General features: G+C 35.4%; 1 protein-coding gene across 2 annotated transcripts in view; it reads right to left on the bottom strand.

The window, feature by feature from the left end:
• Positions 1-4037: 4037 nt before the first annotated feature.
• Positions 4038-17551, bottom strand: part of LOC149795102 (uncharacterized) — a 58939-nt gene continuing 45425 nt past the window's right edge. Inside the window, exons 14-19 of one of the 2 annotated variants that reach the window (XM_089964803.1) lie at positions 16460-16545; positions 14621-14684; positions 12114-12274; positions 10214-10389; positions 8261-9880; positions 4038-6956 (exon numbers count right to left, since the gene is read on the bottom strand). In XM_089964803.1, the coding sequence (XP_089820929.1) occupies positions 8289-9880; positions 10214-10389; positions 12114-12274; positions 14621-14684; positions 16460-16545 (2079 nt within the window). In that variant the 3' untranslated portion in view covers positions 4038-6956; positions 8261-8288. Of the gene's footprint in view, positions 9881-10213; positions 10390-12113; positions 12275-14620; positions 14685-16459; positions 16546-17551 lie in introns of both variants that reach the window. The other variant, XM_089964802.1, reaches the window with a different exon arrangement.

Genomic DNA, 17551 nt, shown 5'->3' with positions numbered 1-17551 from the left:
GGTTTTATTGATGGGGTTGGTTTCAACAAAAAATAAAATCATCTCAAGGAAACGTTTATTTGTGAAAATCTGGACCTTTCTACGAGATTTTATTTTTTGTTTGTTTTATTTGTTTGTCGGAATTCTATGGTCTGTTCGCCCTCTCTGCTGCTCAATTAAATAAACCATAAATACAAGCGCAAATGCAGAGATGGACATATTTAAATACACTCACAATATAAGTCTGCCTATCTAGTTTTAATTGATAGAGTATAATTGGTTGCTAGATTCTGATGCACTTGTACTTCTAGACAATGATTTTTTTGTTGAACTATATAGGTGTGTATCAGTCAAAATATCGAACTTGCAATAATGGTGGTATAACATATGATAACATACCTGTATTTGAGGAAATCAGGCAGTGATACCAGATGTGTATGTGTGAAGCCGACTGTTATACCATAAGTGTATCTGCAGTGGCAGTGATACAAGATGTGTGCCTCATCAAATCAGACAGTCGTACCAGATGTGTATGTGGAAATCGGGCAGCCATACCATATGTATATTTGAGTTTTAAAAAATCTGGCAGTCATACCAGATGTGTACCTGAGGAAATCAGGCAGCCATACCATATATATATTTGAGGAAATCGTGCAGTCATACCAGATGTGTATTTGAAGAAATCAGACAGTGATACCAAATGTGTACGTGTAAAGCACACTGTGGTATCACAGATGTATATGAGGAAACCAGGCAGTTTTATCAGACGTGTATCTCAGGAAATCAGGCAGTGATACCAAATGTGTATTTGAGGAAATCAGGCAATCATACCAAATGTGTACCCGAGTAATACCAGATGTGTAATGGAGCAAATCGGGCACTATCACAAGTTGTGTACCCGATTAAATTAGCAGCAATACCAGATTCGTATCGAAGACTTAAAAGGGTAAAGACAATGCGTGGTCATTATGAGCTTTTGCCCCATGCGGAAAATGGCTAAGGTCACATTATTAAGCAGTGATGAAGTTGCTGCAACATTCCTCATCAGCTTCAAAGTGTCATAAAAGACTTGGTAATTGGAACTGAGGGGTAGAGAATTTACCACAATTATATCTTTGTCCAAGCTCAAGATGCCAACGTGAAACATACCCAAGTGGAACCAGTAAGGTGAGAATTACCTGTATCATTGACATGAGAATGATGGCAGCAGTTGGAAAACTGACAAGAATATTCTGGCATGACAGGGGCAACAAATCTTGTCCGAAAGATGTCTCATGAAGGATGAGTAATCATCTTCCTCATGAATGATCCAAGAAATCTGACTGGGTACACTACAAACAGAATATAAAACTAGCTCTCACTCTCTCTAGCAAGAATAGGGCAAAGTTAATTAAAACATGGAGTTAACAAAAAAAGTTAAAACTTTATAACGTTCAAAAAGGTCATTTTGAAATTTCTTTTTCGGTACATTTCAATACCTTATGATTAAAACACTAACAAAACACTATCAAAACTTTTTAAGAAGGATTCTTTTCTTCTTTTGCTTCATACAGTTATTGTATACATAAAATCTCCAATAATAGGCCAGTTAAAAATCTCAAACTGTTTCTACAGTGGAAGTGATCTTTTATGTGTATTGGATGAACTATTGGATAAACAAAAATAATTTGATTAGCCTTATACGTGAATATGTCCATAGAGTAATAATTCACATCCAATTAAGCAAGAAAAATTAAATTTTTCACTCATTTTGTTCAACCATCGTTTGTGAATTTCAGTGCAAATTCCAAAGATAGCAGTGTAATTTCTAGCATTTAAGTTTGAAAAATTAGCACTAACTACATAGGATAAAACCTAATTCCGCCTGCTTTTTAATAGGAAAACTGAAGCAAGTCTATATGTTACTTTATTTTTGCTTTTAATTGAAACAAAGGGTGTAATGGAATGGCATCGAATTAAAGCTAAGCAGAGTTGACATCTCTTGTTGGGAATGTTTTCACGAAACGACAAATTTGGGGGTGACTATTATGTCCGAATCAACCCCTGGCAAGGACCCTGTGCTAAACTTGGAGAACTGCACCTGGTACATATCAGGCGTATTTCATGTGTGTCCACTGTGACTTTGAAGAATTTACAACTATTACACACTATTTTCTAGCTATCCTAAAGCAAAACAGCAAAACAAAAGGCCAAAGTGGGCATGATATTACTCGACTAGCTTACATAGGTGTGGTCAAAGTCACTAAACAGGGTAATGCAGGCGATTTTAAGAAGACATCCTGGAGCGGGGAATAATTAATATACAAAGTCTCCTGCTCCTAATCAATGTCATCCACGAGCTTAAAAGTGAAGTTTAAGGACAGAGATGTAACTTACAGACTGCTGAGTCAAAAAATTATCACACTAAATACACTTATTATTCTCAATTTATTTTTAAAGGACATGGGTTTCTTAGCTCTTAGTAAGTAAATTTGGGCTAAAAAAAAATTAAAATTAAAAGTACAAATACAAAATATAAATGTTAATTTTTCTTTTTTAAATAATGGTACAGGACAACGAAACCCTCGGAGTTATTTGGATTACTGAGGGTTCTAAAATTATAAAACAAAATGTCTTTTTCTGAATTCTTGTTTGTCAACAGAGCGGACAGGGGGGAAGAAGAGAGATACCAAAAGAGAACAGTGTGTGTGTGTGTGTGTGTGTGTGCGCGCGCGCGCGCAGGTACACAAAATGAAGAAAGCTATTTATTATTGGGTTTTGTTGAAATATTCCTTTAAAATTATCTGAACATCATCTCTTCATCCTGAAAATTGTTACATCCTGTCACACTAATACGATAGAGACCTTGTCACACGAATACAGTGGAGTCCTTGTCACACGAATACAGTGGAGTCCTTGTCACGAGAAACATTTGAGGAATAAGATACTTGTGTAACTTGACCATAATTACTTTAAGTAATACTCTGATACTGAATTTCAACAAATGTTCTATGAATCATTTTTACAAATCAATAATATCAATCACAATTAGATAATTAGAAATAAAACAATCGTTTTTAAATGGCTCATCTACAAGTATTTAGTTACCAATAGGTTGCCTTAAAAGCTATGGTGCAAAGCTTCACATTAGGCGACTGTCAGTCCTAATCCGTGTCAGCACATATGAAGTATTGCTTCAACCTCGAGTGGCTTTGGGACATTTTCCGTGTGTTTCTACCACCAAAAAAGCCCACTACAGTACTCGATATGCAAAACTTAATCTGATTCAGTGTGTCAGGAATTTAGATGTTTAAAAATATCCAAGTTTGAGCGAGCTTGTTTTACGGGAATTTTGTTAAGTGTACAGTTTAAATCTGGTACTAATATTTGTTTCAGAGTTGATGTGTTTCAGCTGGGGTGGGGGAATACGATATTAAAGTATTACAAATTCGGGATAATGGTCTTGAGAGGAATCCATTGTAGTTGAGGGTTCAGTTATAAGGTGTTTCACTGTTAATGCCATAAAATAATGCCGAAAACATGTGACGTTAACAATAAATGGCAAATATCTCGTGCAAATATAGACGGCAATAAGCTATATTTATTCAAAGATAAAAACTAATTCCAAAATAATTAATAAATTCAAAAGTGGCAAAATATTGCAGAGGCAATTCTCTGTAAATAAATTTATATGTGGTATCTGCAAGAATTATGTTCTTATCTGAGCAAAATTAATATGAGAAGAAATACAATTACCTGCAAACAAAGATCTTTAAAATTGTGTATAGGAATTCTGATTTTTAATTACAAAACTGCAGAGCATTCAATTAGCCATTTTCTCAAACAATATTTACACTGCTATGACTCTAGAACTTAAAAATGTAACAGAAAAAGTAGTTGTTGTTGTTGTTGTTGTGGGGTTTAACGCCATTTTTCAGCACGATAGGCTATACATGGCGGCCAGTATTAATGGTGGAGGAAGAACCCGGAAAACCCTGGAAAGAACCACCGACCCACGAGAAGCTACTGACAAGCTTTCTCACATGCCCACATTGGCTGAACAGAAAAAGTAAAACAAGTTTAGTAAAATCAACAAGTTATTTATTTCTCTAAGTTGAACAGTGAAAATTAAAGAAACACAGTATTGTGAAGTAAATTAGGAATAATCCTAAATGTCCTAACATAAATCCAAAAGTACAGACTGTTCCAAAATGAATTCCAAGAGTTGCAAATGTCCTGATGTACAAATAGTCTTGAATGTCCTGATGTACAATAGTCTTGAATGTCATGATGCACCAAAATGATGCAATCCAGAATGGCCTTGAATTCTCAATAATTCCAAAATAATATGTAGTCCATAAGTCCACGAGTAGTTTGTAATTCCAATGAACAAATTAAATAATTCCTCTCAAATTGTATCAAAACGCAACTTTAAGTGATTCAAAAGAACAATCGTAAAACAGGAATGAACAATTGTTTACCAAGTATCCTTTATATACAACTAATCACTTGACCTACAATGCAATAGATTCTTGAGGAAAACCAAATTTCTGATGGAAAATCCCACCAACGCGTGAACTCGAATTCTGATGGAAAATCCCACCAATGCTTGAACTCAAATTGGAAAATCCCACCAAAGCTTGAACTCAAATTCTACTGAACATCTTTTTACAACTTAAGATTGTGACAAAAGTCAGGCAAGCAAAAACTCCTTTTACAAAAGGTATACAAAAGCTCTTTCCAACACCCTCAATCATGGACACAAATCAATCACACAAAATAAATTAAATATACATAACACTATTCTGTACTTTTTCTTCTAGTTTAAACATGTTAAATTCATAAATTTGTAATTGGAAATTACGAGAGGTACAATATAGAAGGTAATGGATTAGAAAGAAAGCCAATAGTTTATAAAGTTCACCTTTTATAATGCAATAATTGCAAATATATATGAATATATGGCAGATGATATTAAGTTTTAATGGAAAAAAAAACTCAAAATGTTTAATAGTGAAAGTGAAGAGTCTCTTGGTTCAACAACACCATTTAGCCAAGGTATAAAAAGCAGAAGGACGAACAATGTGGGAGTAGGTGAAAGAAATGGATAAAGAACAAAATAAATTAACAAGAGAAATTGTTAATGAAAAACATGCCAACAATTGTGAAGAAAGTTGAGAAAATAGGGAGAAAGAAAAAGGGACAAACATAAACAAATAAATAAAAAAGAACAAAAAAAACAACATTAAAGGTGCACAGTACTTCAAATTAAATTGTGGGGACAAAATGACAAATCATTTGGAAACAATGGGGAAATTGCTTTTTGCAGCTGTGCATACTTTTTCTTCTGTCATACATTACAAATTAATCATTTTAATCCATAGGGTATATTAATTTGTGTATTTTTTTATAACATGTTGTACAGAAATGTATGCATCTTGTATCGTTTTTTAAATTTCATTTGGTTTAGACATAAATAGACTGAGGCGAAACTGTGTAATCCAAACCTATGATTCTCTAAACTCAATATATTGGACTACTCCTTGCTTTCCTTTCAAGAGAATCTTGCATTTTAATAGGGAAACATTGACATATCCCATGAGAACTATTTTTTGTGCTCTGAATTTCAGTCAATAGCACAGATCTTGTTCAAAATCAGATCAAAAAGTCCCTAACAAATTCAACTAGGCAGATGTAGATTACCTCATTAACATGCATGGAACAAATTCAACTAGGCAGATGTAGATTACCTCATTAACATGCATGGAACACATTCAACTAGGCAGATGTAAATTACCTCATTAATATGCATGGAACAAATTCAACTAGGCAGATGTAGATTACCTCATTAATATGCATGGAACAAATTCAACTAGGCAGATGTAGATTACCTCATTAATATGCATGGAACAAATTCAAATAGGCAGATGTAGATTACCTCATTAACATGCATGGATCTTGCTCAGCAAGATCTTGATGATATAAGCATATATTCAAGATCTGATCAAACTGTTTAGAAATGTCTTCCAGAGTGGTAAGAAATCTGTCCAATCAGATGAAAAATCACATCATTAATACATGTATGTTGACCATCCTTATATTCAAATCATCCAAAAGCTTGATAATACATTTCCAGAAAATTTTATAAATATACAGTACATACACTGGTCCATTATATCACATAGCTACACATCTGAAAAGTATGACTAACCAGTCAAGCAAAATCTGCTACAACTCAAAAAAAAAAGAAAATTCACCCCCCTAAATTAATATAATGTTACCAGTGAGAAAGACAACACTTCAACTCTCTATATCTGCCATATCTGCAGACAGATGGCTGAAAACAGTTGGAAAATAGAATGGGTTTCATAATGCATAATACTTCAAGAACATCTGGTTGATGGGTAGCTGCCTAGTAACATCAAGGGAAGGTTAATGAAATGTTCTCTAAGAAGAGTTACTTCCCATGGATACTATTTTTAGTGTATACAGACAAAAAAAGTTACATTTGTGGGGGGTCTTTTTGGGAGGACTGGATTGTGGAGTTTATTTCCTAATTTTAATGTGATCATGTAATTTATACCATAAAGAAATTCTTTCAGAAAGTAAAATTAATTTCTGCTATAATCTGAGTGTAATTTTCAAAAGAAACAATTTTGATAATTATCACCAAAAAAATTTCATTCCAGTCAATAGTTAAGATATCAATAACATCATGCCCAAAGAATTTTACATGTCATGTTGTCTGGTGGTATACATGGCACCCAGTCATTCAGAGAATGAGTACCAGATTCAAATCTGATATTTTTTAAAAAATATTTTCTTTTAAAAAATGTGGAGTTTTGTTTTTGTTTTACTGTGAATTATTAAAGAGCATTATGTTGCTACTCATATTTTCCGTGCAAACGTACACAAAACAAAGCAGAACAAAAGCAGCAAACAGCTGGCATTATTATGTTGGACATCGTAACAAAATCTGCTATTTCAATCTGTTATATCTGAAAAAAAAACGAAAGGAAAACTTGCTTGTTTGAAGTGAATAACAAATATATTTCATCTCATCAGTCAAAAACTCACACATTTTCACCCACCCAAGTAAATATATGCATTATACCAGTAAATATTTTTCTCATACCTAACTTTTTATTCACACACTTTCAGCTTCTGCTAAACCCATTATTAGTTAAGGCCCTGCAACACTGACCTAAAAAAACATTAGTCGACATATCGACAGAGAAGTCTAATACCATACCCGCACTTTTTTTCCTATATCCACCAAAACTTGATTGTAGTGCACCCCCTGGGCACAAGTTTTCATCAAGAAAAAGATAGAAAAACATTCCTAAAACTTTTCAGTAATTCATATTCATTCACATCTATGTTGGCATGGAGCAATGACCTAAGTCTCTGAAGGTGATAAAAACTGTAAGATGTCAGTTAATAAGCTAATTAAATGAAATGGCAATTAACACATTCAAGGTTAAAATATGCTGGCATGCTGTGTAACCTTTCTGACAGATCCAGTTATGAAAAATCTTTGGCACCGCTATCGTATTTCTGAATCTCATGAAACATCTATGGCATCCAAGGATTAATTTAATTCAATGGTTAAAACAATGACAAAATAAACAAAATGCATGCAAATACACAATTTGTCAATTGATCAATAAATTATGAATTTAGAAAAGAACAAATCTGCATTAATATAATAAATAATGACTGAACAGCATAGTTAAATGACAACATAATACAGGTCCTTTCATGTGAAAGATGATTATAGAGGACAGTGCTGATGACAAAGTTGAAAGGTGGTAAAACCATATAAGCAAAGAAAACATTCTTATATTTTTTTGGGCGTACGTGATTTTGTGAGCATTCTTTACAATTAAGTATTATATACTATTTTCCTTTATCCCTTTCAAATTCTGTGTATCCTCCATATCTGGAGGACAACAAACATAGTGTCCTCTGCCCCTGGAATTCTAGAGGCAACACAGTATCTGTGATAGGGCACTACAAGGGCACTTCATTCCTGTATGAGGTATTACATAAAGATTACATAAATCATACAAACTAGCATTCATGAAGGATGTATAACATACATGTCCCACTTTTATGTCTCTTATTTTACAGCACAACCTCACTCTAACAACTACCATACTCGGTCAAATGCATCTAAACATTATTATAAAGACTGCCATACTGACAGGCTGGTAAACGCTCATCTTTAACCTCTGTTTTGTTTACTGCACATAATGTGGAAAGAAAGGAAAACACAAGTAACTAACTACGAGATATTTACCTCAAACTTAATGATAAATCAAATCAAATTAAATCAAGTGACTCTTGTTAGCATTTGGACAGTTATACACCAGATGACTGGTTTCTCCACAAGTGGTGCATTTTCTTGTCCCAGGAACCCACTTGGGCATGGATGCACGATGGTAAACTCCCTCAATAATATACCCCTTGCTTGAGGGTTTACTGCCACTGGAATAATCTGATTCCACATCGGCCTGAGCTGCACTGTCATCTAGATCCTCCCAGTCGCCTTCATCCTCCTCCTCTTCCTCCTCAAATGCAAACTCGTCCACTTTTGTAAAAGTTTTTCCATTCTTTTCCTGCCATTTCAAATTATACTCTTCATCACCGGCATACATTTTCTTAAGTTTTTCTATCTCCTCTTCATCACTCAGCACTTTTTGTACATCTGCCACTGCACAGGTAACTTGGTCACTAACAGTGTCACTAACTGGCTCTACTATTTCTTCAGCATTGTTAACATCTTCAAGTTTGTTTTCACAATGGTAAGCAATCTTAAGTTTGTTATGATCCTGGAGTTGTTCATTTGAAATGATGGCAGTGTTATTATGGCTTCTGTCTCCAAAATCTTCATCCATATTCCACCAATCAATGATTTCCTTTTTGCCTTCATCACTCACCAGTTTGGAATATCCCTCAGTAAAGGCACCATCTGATTTACAAGGTTTATCTGAAATATTGCCAGATTCACTCAGTGAACCATTACTTCCTGCTGAAGTGCTATGTTCTAACATTTCTTTTTTCCTATCACTGTCCACACTAGAAAATAAAACTTTTTCCAACATGACTGAATCCGATTTTTCATTTGGTTTATTTGCTCTAGAACTTACTGTCTGATTCTCTCTCTTTTCCACCAGTGAAGAGTCACTTTTGGAATAGCTGGAAATCCACTTCGCTGCAATATCTCCCATGCTCATCTCATCTAGTTTGGGTGCGGAGTGTTTCTGCATATTTTTGTGTTTGCTTGGATCATAGTCAAACCAGTCTATTGCTTCACTCCCACTTTTCTTTTCACAACTGATCTGAGAACTGTCATAGGAATATTCATTTTTTGAAGGCTGTTTACTCAGATCTTTATCTTTTTCTGAAGATTTTGGTTGCCTTGATTGCCAGGATGCTGAATTTGGCAATTCAGTTTGTCTATTTTCTATAGAACTTTGAGACCCTTTTGATGCATTACCTTCATCTATATTACAGGAAGGTATCAAGCTGCCATGTGATTTGTTTGGAGTAACAAAGAAACTCCCTTCTACTGAGACTGAGGAAGGAACACTATTTGTCTGAGGACTTGGACTGTGGTGGTAAAATGGTGGCTTTGTTTTCACAATGGGCCTAATGAATACTTGTGACTCAAATGTGTTGACCTGACCAGTTTCAGACACAAAGGTATCAACCATGGATTGGTCACCTGTCAAAGCTGAAAGCATTCCAACTGACTGATCACTATTAGAGCCTGTTGTTGATACAGCAGCTCTCGAACCAGAGAGATTATCCTTTGTGGTCTTCCCCAGAGAATTATCAGTCCTTTGTCTCCTATTGCACCTGTTTTCAGGTGTTTTGAAGGGTGGAAGTGAAGGCCAATCTTCCTCCATCATAGTGCCTGAAATAGATAAAATCTGTCTTAAAATAAAACTAATCTTTAGTGTGCATGTGTAGCAACAATGATTCTTTTGTACATTTCCATTTTTAAAAAATATAAGATCTCCTTTACGTAAAGGTATAATAATTTAAAATTACAGCTGATTAATTAATTTTGCATCATTTTGTTTTGCACAAAACTTTTGCAGTGGCACATAAATTCATGTTAAAGTTTTGTGACTGATGGTTCCCAAACAAAGCAGATAAAAGCACTTAACTGGTGTAACGATCATAAACCAACATCTACTTAGTCCAAAATACCACACTGTTAAGAATTTTGTTCTATCAACATTACCTTTTTCAGTGCATTTTGGACAATTAGTCTGACTAGCTGTACTTTTTCTTCCCTTATTGCCTCCATCTGGAGTGATCTCCCCTTCAGTCTGTATACCAAGGCTACACCTCTCTGGATTTCTTGTAAGTGAGGAGAAATTCTGAAACAACATGTCCAAAAGTCGCTCCCTTATGCATCTAAAACAAAAGAATAACACCTGCATTACACTGGATATATTCTGATGGATACAATTCTGAATTTATTTTATGAAATCATTAAATATGTTTCATAGATTTTACATGAACTGAGACTAAATGTAAGATTGTACTAGTAAGGTGATATCAATAATTGTATTCCTTCTGTCACATAATGGTGGTACTTTTCACATTACACCCTGGCTATGAATTATGTCCCTCTAATATAAACAAGGTACATTTATTAATTCTGTAGTGGCATGCATGAACCTCCAGATTATTATTCATGTTTCATATTAAAAAAACAATATGACATCAGAAATAAACAAGAGTCCCTTGAAGGGACAATCACTATACTGGGTGAAAAGAATTGCTGCTGTGGTGGACATATTTGATATCAAATCAGTACCATTTTCATTTAGGGCCAAGTAGACATCAGTACATGTTTTTTGGGTTCGATCCCATTACAATTTAACCATCCATTCAAGAGGAGTAGTAACAGCAAGATTTTCAAGACAGCCATACTGGATGTACGATTAGCACCATTTTCATTCTCGACCAAACACGTATCATAATAAGTCTATTGGTAAAAGCCCCATGCTGATATATCCATCCATCTGAGATGAACTGAGATAACAGACTGTGGACCAACTAGACAGCATATGTCTTCTGGTGAAAGCACAATGTCTGTATGACCAACCATCTAGGAGAAGAGATAATGATTTTCCAGATGGCCATTATAATGGTATGTTTTAAGGTGACACTGGAAACATAAGAAGGCTTTCAATGAAAAACCTATGCTGAGGAGAAGCTGAGAAAACCAGATTCTCAAGATGGTTGTTGTAGGGTTTAACGCCATTTTTCAGCACATGATAGGCTATACATGGCGGCCAGTATTAATGGTGGAGGAAGAACCCGGGAAAACCCCGGAAAGAATCACCTTCTAGAACGAAGACTGACATGTAAAATGTGATATAATCACATGTCAGTCAAACACTTTTTTTATTACTTCCCTTAAATCTGTTTACTGTCCATATACACAAATATGAACCCATCAAAACATGAATCATTCTGAATTTTCATGCCCATAACATGTCTCAGCATGTGCAGAAAGTTACAAAAGTCTATCGGTTATAGTAAGAAATATACAACAATGAATGGTTATACATAACATTCAAAGAAAATAATTGTGGTCCAAGGCTATGTACATAACAAAATCTAAGGATGGCATAGTGACTAGATACTTTTTAGTAAGAGTGTAAATTGCAAATTTTTTATATGTATCCATTTCTCTTGATAAAATTGTTTAAAATATGGTAAAGTTCTGCTGAAAAACCCCATACAGCAACTCCCCGAGATATGCAAGGGATATGTTCCCAGGACTTCAGTGTTAGTTGGTTGTTATGCAAATTGGGTTTTACTGTTGTTCTTATACTTTGAACTCATCATGAAGGTAACTTCAACAAAACACAATAAAAATCCTTATAATTAGGACAAAATTTAACAGAAATGATTTATGCATATACATGAGAGGAGAAGCAGAACTATATGATGTGGGTGCACTTGATTCAAAGATCACAAAAAACAGGAAGCCTGGTCAGGATGGTTCATTTACATATCTGAAAGTTTACATATGTTTATCTATCTCAGGGAGTTGCTGTATATTAAATTGATAACTGAAATAATCCATAAATCATAAATTAATAACTGGGACAAATTCTCTTTACCTGGACACTCCTTCATTTAGAACCTTTTCCTTTATTTCTCCCTGCAGGTGAGAAACCATTTCTGGATTATGAAAACTAAGAATGTTGCCTGATACAAGCCAGAAATCATCAAAGCAATCCAGGAATACAGACTGTCTATCATCCTGACCACACTGCATACCCTGGGAAAAAATTGAAAAGAATGTGCACTTGGACATGTGTGTAATTAAGAGGAATAACAAATAATTTTTAAATGCACCCAAGTTTTCTAACAAATGTGGTTGGTAATTTTATTTTTGACCCTAATTTTCAGACATATGAAAAATGAAACAATGATGTTTGCAATTTAAGAAAGTAATTACCTGCCATTTTAAAATGACTGACCATAGTTTTACATGAATATTTTGTGAAAAATGTCTGAAAATCAAGATTTCTTAAGTTTTGTTCTGAAAATCAAGATTTCTTGAGTTTTTATTTATATATAGCCATTATTTACAAGTTAACATTGATTGATAGGCATGGTAAAAGAGAAATTTGCAAAGTTTATGGTAAGAAGTTCCATTTTGAAAATATCTGCATCTAATCCATGGAGAAAAAGCACCACAGTTGCTGTAAAGGACAAATTGATAACACAAGCATGCATAAGCAAACTATCTCAATGCTGAAATTAATATGAATCTGTGTCAGGACACTTTATGATGGTTGGTCCTCATATGTTGTATTGTAAAATGTCTTATAATGTGAACAGTACATTATAATGTAACAATGTCAAGTTAATTCATGCAAACCATTTTTCTTCCTTCAGTCTCAATGATCCTGACTATTTACCTATTGACCCAGAATCTGATATGTATTGTTCTAGGCCCATATGCAAGCAATCCACTATGATTCCTTATAGTTTGTGGGATAACACTTGAGGTGTTTTGTGGAAACTATTTTCCTCTCAAAATCTCTGACACTGACCTTTGACCTTTTCACCCACCTCCCTGCAAGTCAATAGGCAACTTCCTTGTCTCAAATACAAGCCATCTACAAAGTTGTGTCAAGGAAAGAACTAAATTCAAACCCTAACACAAAAAATGAGATAAACAAAGGTTAGCACAAACCACTGAACCAAACCACTGAACCATGATGTAAAGGACACAGTGACCTAGGTTTAAAGCAATGGATATATTACGCTACATGAAATATTTATATACAATCTCATGTGACTCGACAAGAAATACTCTGAGAATATTATAACCATCCAAAAAGTTTCTTGATTAGGTTGGATAGTATGCATATAACATGCCCCAAAAACTGTGGCCTTGAGCAAAGTAAAAAAAACTAACCAAAGCCAATAAAAATGAAATTTAGGTCCTGATGAACCTCTTTTGCTGTAAGGGTATGGCAGTAACAGGGATCTAAATAATTCTAAATTTCATGATTTCTGCCATGAACAATGCATCAAAAATGAATATCAAACACAAAATTTGATCCAACTTAGTGAAACATAAAATACAGGCCATAATGACCTACTAATGAAATGAGGAAATAGTGATCATCAAGATGTATTACCCTGGTTCATTATTACATATTGGATGCAGAAATGATATCATGTACACATCTGAAAAACCTATGCAGTTATAAAGTACATGCAAAAACTGAATGTAAACCAGTAAAATATGATTAGTAGCTCACAGTGACCTTTTTTGGTACGGGTGTAATACTAAGAATCGTCTAGTTTAATGGCTGAAAAATGAAGAGTACAAATATCAAATTGAACCAGTCAATGAAATGTGCAACATGGGTCACTGTGCAATGTACGTCACAGAGACATTCTTTCGTGGTAAGGGTGTGGTACCAAGAGATACATACAATCATCTAGTTTAATGATTCTTCTATGAAGAGAGCTTGATAAATAAAACACAATTTAACCAAAGTGAAGCATAAAATACAGGTCACAGTGACCTACTTTTGTGATGAAGATGTACATTCATGATGAGGGTGTAGTATTCTTCAAGATACATCCCCTCAACAAGTTTCTGACTCCAGGTATAACAATTTTGTATACAGTGTGCAAAAATGCAAAACTTTAACCAAGAATATACAATTAATATACATGTATGTACAAAGCACACTCAGCCCCTCCTGGGGCGGGGGGAATTGGCATGAAGACTCCATACTGTTGCCATGGCAATTCAGTGAGGCTGTACATATATGTATGTTTTTCTCTGTGTGGAGACTGACGCCAGTGACATGGGCAGAACAGACAGGTGAGCTAATTACAAGGTATTGTACCAGGTGAGCTATTACAAGTAACGTACCTCTACTTCACACAGATGACCTAAACACAAAGTAATGTACCTGTCCTTCATAAAGGTGACCTAATTACATAGTACTGTACCTGTCCTACATAAAAATGAGCCAAGCACAAAAGTAATGTACCTGTCCTTCATAAAGGTGAGCTAACTACAAAGTGACATACCTGTCCTTCATAAAGTTGAGCTAATTACAAAGTACTGTTCATCAAAGATTTATATGCTTACCTTCCTATTAAACACAACCCACTTCTCCACAGCAGTCAAGATAACACTCTGGATGGTGGAATAGCTGAAAAAGTAATTTAAATTTAATTTGACTTCAAACTGCACAATAAATATTACTTCCAACACATGGACACACCTATGTAGCTGACCCAGGTTGGTACAACTGTAGGATTTGAACCTGCACCCTTTTAGTCACGAGTCTGTCATGCAAACCATGGAGTCACAATAGCTCCCATCCTGGTACATCAGTGCTTTCCAACCTTTCTGACACCAGGGGCACTGAAAAATGTTTTTCTTGAAGCCGAGGGCTGCAGATGAAAACTTAAAAGCAAAGACTATATAGCTGCTCGAGCTCTGGCGGGCCATTTAAAATCAGCCTGTGGGCCATGGGTTGGACAGCAGTGAGGTACATGATGTAGAACTAATGTTACTGCACAGAAGCCACTTTCTTCTTTCACAGTGGCCTTGAACCTTGGACCAAAAATCAAAAGACTTCTTCCTTACCACAAAGAGCAAGCCATCCACAAAGTTTATGAATGAATGGCAATGTACATTTTCCTCCTTTTAGTTGCCTTAGTCATTTTAGTTTCAAAATAAAACTGATTCTTCCTCTCTCCAAGTGCAATACATCCACAAAGTTTGGTAGCTACAAATGATGAGTATTTGTATGGAGACAAAACTGTTTTAAGACAGATGGGAAGAGGGCATGATAGGATAACCTCTCCAAATGGTCAGCATACAAAATCTTTAATCAAACAATCCTGACATGTATTTTCAACGACTGTAGTCCCAAGGTCAAAGTGGCAAGGAAGCCTGTCTCTAAATTGTGTCAGCTTCATAATGATTCATACCCACTGCAGGATTGCATAATTCACCTGAGGTGCTCATCTGTAAGGTTCAAGTAATTGAGACAGGAGATACAGCAGCACAGCGATTAACATACCAAACTCACAAATGGTTTGAATCCTAACTTTGCATCAGCCTGGGTCAGCTACCAGGGCCCTACCACCCCACCACCCCAGTGGCCATGTTGTCTAAGGCTCTATTTTTACTGATGACTTATATCTCACCTCTGTCTCAACAAGTTATATTCTTGGTCTGATCCATGTAGGTATGTGAAAAAGCGTATCAGTACCATCATATGGGCTGGTGGTTCTTCTGGTCCTTCCTCCACCAAATATACTGGTTGCCATGTGCTGAAAAATGGTGTTACATCCCACAAAACAAACTGGCACAGCTACCATGGTGCATCCTTGGGCAAGGCACTTTACTCAAATTGCCTTGGCATTAAATAACCTACTTACACTGCTGTCTGTAAAAAAAGCAAACCAATCATAATGATTCTTTCAAGGTATGAAGAAAATCCATCAAAGGTTTCAGGAAATATATGCAAATAAATGACTCTATTCAAAATCTAATGTAAATTGTGTATGACTGTGACCTTGACCCAAAGGTTATCAGGGCAAGTTTGTTGTAAAATGAATTGTCCTAGCTTCATAATAAAAATGCCAGATATGATGAGAATCTATCAAAGGGTTTAGAAAATCACTGAAAATTTAAAAAACCTTAATCAAAATTGAAATGCAACATACTGACTTATGCCAAGTACGATGAAAATCAATAATGGGGTTTAGAAAATATATACCAATGAAACACTTTAATGAAAACCTTAAATGCTGATAATGATGTTGGAAAAAGTGACGTCTTGTTTACCACAAATGTGGACTTGACTAAAATCAGTGTAATATCTTAAAATCCCCAATGATACCAGCAAAGATACAACAATAAAGTATAGATTTACAAAATGTATTAAATGTATATAAGGTCAATCTTCCTCACCTGTCTTCCCAGGCAACAGAGAGGTTGAACACTCCTCCAATCATTCTGGCACAGGCTCTATGTAGAGATGTCCCAGTCACATGAACCTGCAACAGAAAAATCAAAGCATGGCTCAAAATTAGTGGTAGCCCAAGGCTACTAAGTTTTTTTTATAATATCAGCAGTCAAATAGCTAGTAAAGTTTCACCTGTTGCCAGTCAGTATTTATTCTATCACAGGTTGTTGTTGTTGTTGTAGGGTTTAACACCATTTTTCAGCACATGATAGGCTATACATGGTGGCCAGTTTAAATGGTGGAGGAAGAACCCGGGAAAACCACAGAAAGAACCACCGACCCACGAGAAGCTACTGGCAAACTTTCTCACATACCAACATTAGCCGAATCCGAGACTTGAACCCACGCAGACAGAGGTGAGATGGCAGTGATCCATAATGGAGAGCGCTTTAGACCACTTGGAGCCCCTCTATCACAGGTAATTTTTGAAAATCTGAAAGAATGGATGATGTGCAAGTTATCTCTGAGATAACTATGAACTCCCAAGAATTGGTTTCCCCCTAGATGACTGAAACAACTTATCGATTTCAAAATGAGACTCTATTTCCCGCTTGACCAGCAACCAAATCTGAGTTTTCACAAAGCTAATTCTGTTATTTCTAAGACATTTAAGCAATAAAAGTGGCACTGACCCGGATTCATATTGGAAATAGTTTTGTGACAAGGACTAGTGAAGATTCAACATGAATTGTAAATTTCTCAATATCTCTGTCTACTTGTGCTTTTGGCTACAGAGAAACTTACGATAAAATCTTGACTTGTAAAGTGTCCATGATACTCATGGTATCCTTGAAAGAGAATATAGGTATAATAGAATGGTTGCTTGGTTTTAATGGCACTTTTAACACATTCTTGGTTATATTGTGCCAAGGGAACAGAAGGTAAATGCCTTTCCAAAGGGCACACTGAGGCAGCTGAACCAGGCTGGTATAAAACTCGTAACCCTCAGGTTACAAAACCAATGAACTAGGAACTGAGCTACCATGGCTCCCGTGAAGGGATGGAGAAAAGTAATGTTCAGTATTTGTCCAATTCTG

Source organism: Sinohyriopsis cumingii, chromosome 7, assembly GCF_028554795.1.
Source record: "Sinohyriopsis cumingii isolate HCF-2022 chromosome 7, ASM2855479v2, whole genome shotgun sequence".
Taxonomy (NCBI): Eukaryota; Metazoa; Mollusca; class Bivalvia; order Unionida; family Unionidae; genus Sinohyriopsis; species Sinohyriopsis cumingii.
The sequence above is the reverse complement of the archived record's forward strand: the minus strand, read 5'-3'. Positions and strand labels throughout refer to the sequence as shown.